Here is a 6,000-nt window from a genome sequence, read left to right on the forward strand (position 1 = left end):
AGTCTTGTGTACACAAACATCAGGTCAGTCTTTTAAAGAGGGCAATATGTGAAAAATAGAGTAAGCTCATGTAATATTTATCAGCACTAGTCTTTCTATAGGTCTGTTCCTTGCATCCTTCCATTTACATCATGCTCCATTATGTACCAGCAGCAGCAAAGCCACCGTGGGAGAAGATTTTTTTTTGTTTTAATTCCTTCATTCATACAAAGATGGCAACCAAACCTTAACCAGTTGGCAGATCTATTCCAGTTCATTCTAGTTCCTGTAATAATAGAACATGTCACCAAAACGGTAGTGGCAAAAGCTGAAGCCGAGTTCCTTCAGCTTAAAATAAACAAAACCCACACACTTTGAAGTTCGCTGCCAATTAGCAGTTGATGGTTGCCAATGCAAAACCCATTCAGAACTCGGCATGCCATGCCATGCCATGCGCTATTATAAAGTTCGACAGATCTCTACTTGAAACATCGTACCACGCTGTGTCTGCAAAATGACAACTCTTCTGCTTACTAGTTGAGGTATTGTTTTTCTGAGATGGTAGAAAACAGTACGTGGGGAAGACACTTTGCAATGCACCATGTTAGCATTTCCATGGACAGCCAAGTAATATATTTTCTATATGTCGTCCAGTTTCACTACATATGAATGTCCAGGTACATATATTGTCCAGAAAATACATTTCTTTTTTATGTTTTTCTTATAGTTTTTATCCCATAATTTTGTAATCCATTTTTTCACCCAGTGCCAATTGCCTATGTAATCCTGGGCGCTCCTCTCCCTCTGCCAGCCTAGGGAGAGCCCTTCTTATCACCTGACAAGGGGGAGTTTCCCCGGTTGGATGTAGCGCATGGAAGGAACACGTTATTCTAACCAGTTCCTCTTCCCTCCATCAGGCGCCCCGGCTGACCAGGGGGAGGCAGTATTGAGACACGGGGAGAACATGCAAACTCCATACAGAAAGGCCCTTTCACCAACTGACTAGGAGAGGACACGCCCCCAGCTCCCACAGCGTCCCGGCGGGAATCGAACCCAGGACCTTCTAGCTGTGAGGTGACAGCGCTACCGACTGTGCCACCGTGCCCCCACCACCACTGAGTTTCACTACATATGAATGTAGTATGTCCAGGTCCAAATATTGTCCAGAAAATATATTTAGATCGGCCAACATACACTGAAATTATATTTTCAAACACGTATAAAACATGTCAGAATTTTGCTCACCAGCTTTCCCTCCATGGTGTAGATCTTCCGGACCACGCCGCAGTCCAGCTTGATGGCGTCCGTGATGTCGCTCAGCACCTGCTCGTAGGAGTGCGCCGTCTTCTTGTTGAGCAGGATCCTCACGGCTTTCCTGGGCTTCACGCCGCTCCGCACGATGGTGACCAGCTTGGGACGGATGAAGTCCTTCATCTCCCCGCCCCCGGCCATGGTGCTGCTGCTGCTGGCCAGGGAGGGGGGCGCGCGGGAGCTCGCCGACGGCGCCTTGACGTTGACCGACCAATTGGGGTTGACGTTCTTGGTGTAGTCCAGCTTCTTGTAGGCCTCGATGGAGCTGCACACGTAGCTCTCACCTGGGAGCGGTGGGGGGGGGGGGGGGATTGGGGTATTGGGAGAAGAAGGGAATAAATTACAGACTGGCACTTTTTCATCTCTGAGAGGGTCAATCTTTTGAACCCATTAAGACCTGAGGCCAATTCTACAAAATGCTTTCTAAACTAGTAGTTTTCATGCAAAGGACCCCCAAATTGATACATAATATGTATCAATTTGGCCGTGGACCCCCCCCCCCCCCCCCATCTGAAAATGTTTTGTGCCAGGGACCCCCAGAAGGAGATTTGTGTCAAAAAAAAATCTAAATTAATAAAATAATGTCAAGATTTTTAAAAAAGATTATCAAAAATAGCAGATGTACAAGTGACGCGCTGTGAGCTTGTAGATCTGCTATTTTTGAGAACCACTGTTCCAAACTAATGGAATAAATAATAAAAAATCCTAACAGTTTTCTGAAAGTATATATATATATATATATATATATATATATATATATTATATATATATATATATATATATATATATATATATATATACATATATATATAGCTAAAATCTAAAATGACACAGATGCTTCCCTGGTTTTAATGGGTAAGAATGACTAAGTCACAAGGTAAAGAAGGCAGTAGCCTGCATGAACAGAGAAACGGGATCATGTAAAAGTGGGTTCGAGGCACAGACGGTAACAAGAAATTGCGAAAGATGAGGACATTAGTGAAAGGAGAGGAAATACATTTAAAGACGCAGGGCCATGATTTTAGTACTTGTTACTCGACTTTTAGTAGCCAATTAAAGCCATAACTTTAATAGTAGCCAACCGATGTGGTAACAATGTGTGGGATCATGCACTTTGACATTTCCCATTGTAAGCTGCAAGCTTCTCTGGTAAACAGGCGAACAGGAACAAACTGGACTCTTTGCGTATCAAGACCATGTACAAGAACACATGCACTTCTTTTCTGCAGCTAAAGCCTTTACTGTAGCTCTGTGCAAATCCTGTCTTGTGGTGCACTATGTACACAGTAGCTTTCCTCTTCTACCCCGGATTTGAACCCGGTTTCCTGTGCAAGTGCTGACATGTTTTACCATTGAGCTAATAGAAGCCTGCCTGCTTGCTCAGGGGATAAATTGAATATTGACCATCAGGTCAAAATTAGTGATCAGATCCTGTGTCTAGGTGAGACATGACCTTTGGCACGCACAATCTAAATGTCTCAAAAGAAGAGCACAGAGACAAAATACAACCACCCAATCGTATAAGTTATATTGCATTAACATACTCTACCATACAGATTGGACAAAATCATATTTTATTCATGAAAAGAAGGACTTTCAAGCAGCTACAGTAACGACCCAATTTCACATCAGAGACTGTCCATTTTATCTGATCTCATGTCTTATTAGACAGATGCCTCGGATCAACCTTTGCAACAGCTTGAAAGGGGCTTGTATCAAATATCTTGAGAGCATTGTTTACATACAGGTTCATAGATGATTACATTTAGAATAGGCTGGTTGATTGCATCATCTCAGAGACGCACTCCATTGCTGTGAATACTTAAATGGAGCCAGTCTGAGGTTGCTACATAAAACTGCTTCATTTTCAGTTTCAGGTAACTTAATTTATTTTATACTCAAGTAGACCTACTTACCTTAGTAGTCTACATAGTATCAAGCTTGCCTAGTGTGCCCATCATGGCAGATCTACGGTATATAGTTTACCATACTGTAGTAGGCCTGCCTGTAACATATTGTTGCTGTCGAGCAGAAACCTCTTATCTCCATATTTTTAATATCTTAACAACTGTTATTGCAAACCTGTAACTAATGCATTGATATTAATTGATGCATTAAAAATGCATGTGCATGTACTACTGTATTTCAATGTTAATGTTTGTACCCTGCTTGAGCATGGTGCATGTTTGTACCGGTTTGTGCTTTGATGTGGTTATTTTTGTGTTCATATCATTTTTAAGGGTATGTTTCCATATTTCCATATGAAGTTTGCTATTAATAATACTATATAATAAAAAGGTACTATACACTGTATATTAGTCTGGCTGTACCACACACAGGGCAGCCATCCAACATCTGGGTGATAGCAATAAGTAACAGTTGCTGCAGGTTCAACAGTCGGCTAGCCAACCACATTTTCTTCAAGATATACACAGCTTCTCTTGTTGAATGCATCTTTTATGACCCCCTAGAAGGTTCCTTTCTTTCTGCCCTGTTTCTTTCTTCATCTGAATCACACTAGTAGTGATAACAGGGAGAGGAGAGACCCGTCTTTGCCATGCATGCTCGTTAGCTGGATTGGCCATTAATTTTAGTGGGTGGCATGTCACGATCAAAGGAAGATATTCAAATGAGTCTGTAGTACATTCAAAACTATCTATAGCTCAGCCTCAAATGCTCTTCTATGGCAGGTAAACTACGCACGGCAGTAACATCAAAATCACTGGTTCTCCAAACATGACGTGTAAGAAAACATGCAGGGCTGGGGGACCATTAGCACAGGGATCATACACATGGCAGGCTGTCTGACTCTCAAGTAGGATAATAGCAAGATAAGCAGTGAGAGTCAAGGTGCATGAAGTCAGCTTATAAGCTATTGTATCACAAAGACAATCGACCTTAAACCCCCACGTTTGGAATGTAGGCCTACTGTTACATCTCAAATGATCAATATTTGGAGTTACATCATGGCAAGGTACCTATACAACATAAATCGCTACCAAAGTCATGTCATTTTGACTGGTATTTCAGACACGCACGGAGACACACGCACATCACCAGAGAGAGAGAGAGAGAGAGAGAGAGAGAGAGAGAGAGAGAGAGAGAGAGAGAGAGAGAGAGAGAGAGAGAGAGAGAGAGAGAGAGCATGCATGCATGCATCTAATAAACTCAGAACCAGTGGTGTAAAGTAACTAAGTACATTTACTCAAGTAGGCTACTGTACAATCTTGAGGTATTTTCACTTTGCTGGAGTCTCAAACTCCACTACATCTCAGAGACAAATATTGTACTTTTTACTCCACTACAATTATTTGAAAACTGTAGTAACTAGTTTTACTTGCAAAGAGAGTAGCCTATTTGTACATTGCAGTATTGATACTTTTACTTAAAGTAAAACATGCAAGTACTTTTTCCCACCACTGCTCAAAACTATAGACAGTTATGACCATGATACTTTGATTAATAGGTATTTTCTTTACCTTCTAGCAGCTGGTCGATGCCGGTGACCTTCTTGGCCCCGTCCAGGGTGTAGATGGTGCGGACCCCCTGCGCCAGGTTCACGTTGTCGGACAGGCAGCGGGTCAGCTCGGCCAGCAGCGCGTCCATCGTCCGGAAGCGGTCGGCGGACACGGCGTACGCGATGCCGGGGAAGTAGCGGTCCCCGTTGCGGTAGAAGCGCACCTTCTTGGCCCGCTTCTCCCCGCTCAGGGCCTTCAGGCTGCGGGACGTCCGGTACATCAGGCTGCAGTGGGCGCTGTGCGTGGGGCTCTGCACCCCGTTCATCCTCGCGCTGGTCCGGCTGGGCCGCTCGTCGAAATGCTCTGGAGCCTCCATCACCCTGTGGCTGTGGTTACACACACTGTGTCGGACGGCTGTCTGATGAGGAGATATAGGCTAATAAATAAATAAACAGGCTATTCAATAAGTACATTAATTAATTAACTGGCTATTAAATAAATAACTACAAACAAAAAAAAGTTTCACCAGTCCAATAAATAAACAGAAGTGTGAGTTGTAAAGGAACACGGCGGAGGGTTGTTGGTTGGTTGTGTTCTCTTCTGTAAATAACCCTCTAATGATCAGATTAAGAGCTCCTTAAGCCCTCTGACGGCTGCGTGCGTGAGAGAGCACAGTGCGTCGGATATCATGTTGTCACGAGCAGCCTCTTAATGCCTAGAGCCCTGAAAAAAACATCATCATGACAGTCATTGATGAACTTCAACCTGGTGTTTGCACTTTCTCCCTTTACGGTCCGTACATCTACATTAACGTTCAAATTTCAAATATAAAGTGCTTATCTCATGGCCACGGATGTTATAATTATATACGGGCCATCAGAAGTACCCGTATAATCCGTGTTGTTCAATAAAAAGCATTTTAATCGGATTGGTGGCCATTTTCTCATAGTTATAATGTATCAGAGAGCAATACCCCTCCCAACCGATAAGGTCGCGTAGTTGAAAGCATATGGAGAAAATACGAAGAAATGGCCACCGATCGGATTAAAATGTTTTTTATTAAACAATACGGTAGATACAGGTACTTCTGAGGGCCCGTACAGAATTGTAACATCCGTGGCCATGGGGAAAGCCCTTTATATTTGAATTCTGAACGTGTATGTAGATGTACGGGCCAAAAAGAGAGAAAGTGCAAACACCAGGTTGAACTTCATCCATGACTGTCATGATATGACAGTTATGTTTCAGGGCT

General features: G+C 43.0%; 1 protein-coding gene across 1 annotated transcript in view; it reads right to left on the reverse strand.

Annotated features, from left to right (window-relative positions):
• Positions 1-5,124, reverse strand: part of dclk1a (doublecortin-like kinase 1a) — a gene marked incomplete at both ends in the record, with an annotated part of 134,944 nt that extends 129,820 nt beyond the window's left edge. The window contains 2 exon segments of the mRNA XM_080434763.1: positions 1,225-1,574; positions 4,770-5,124. Of these exon segments, the coding sequence (XP_080290889.1) occupies positions 1,225-1,574; positions 4,770-5,124 (705 nt within the window).
• Positions 5,125-6,000: the final 876 nt, after the last annotated feature.

The sequence above is a fragment of the Gymnoscopelus braueri genome (assembly GCF_963280865.1).
Source record: "Gymnoscopelus braueri genome assembly, chromosome: 8".
In the NCBI taxonomy this organism is placed as follows: domain Eukaryota; kingdom Metazoa; phylum Chordata; class Actinopteri; order Myctophiformes; family Myctophidae; genus Gymnoscopelus; species Gymnoscopelus braueri.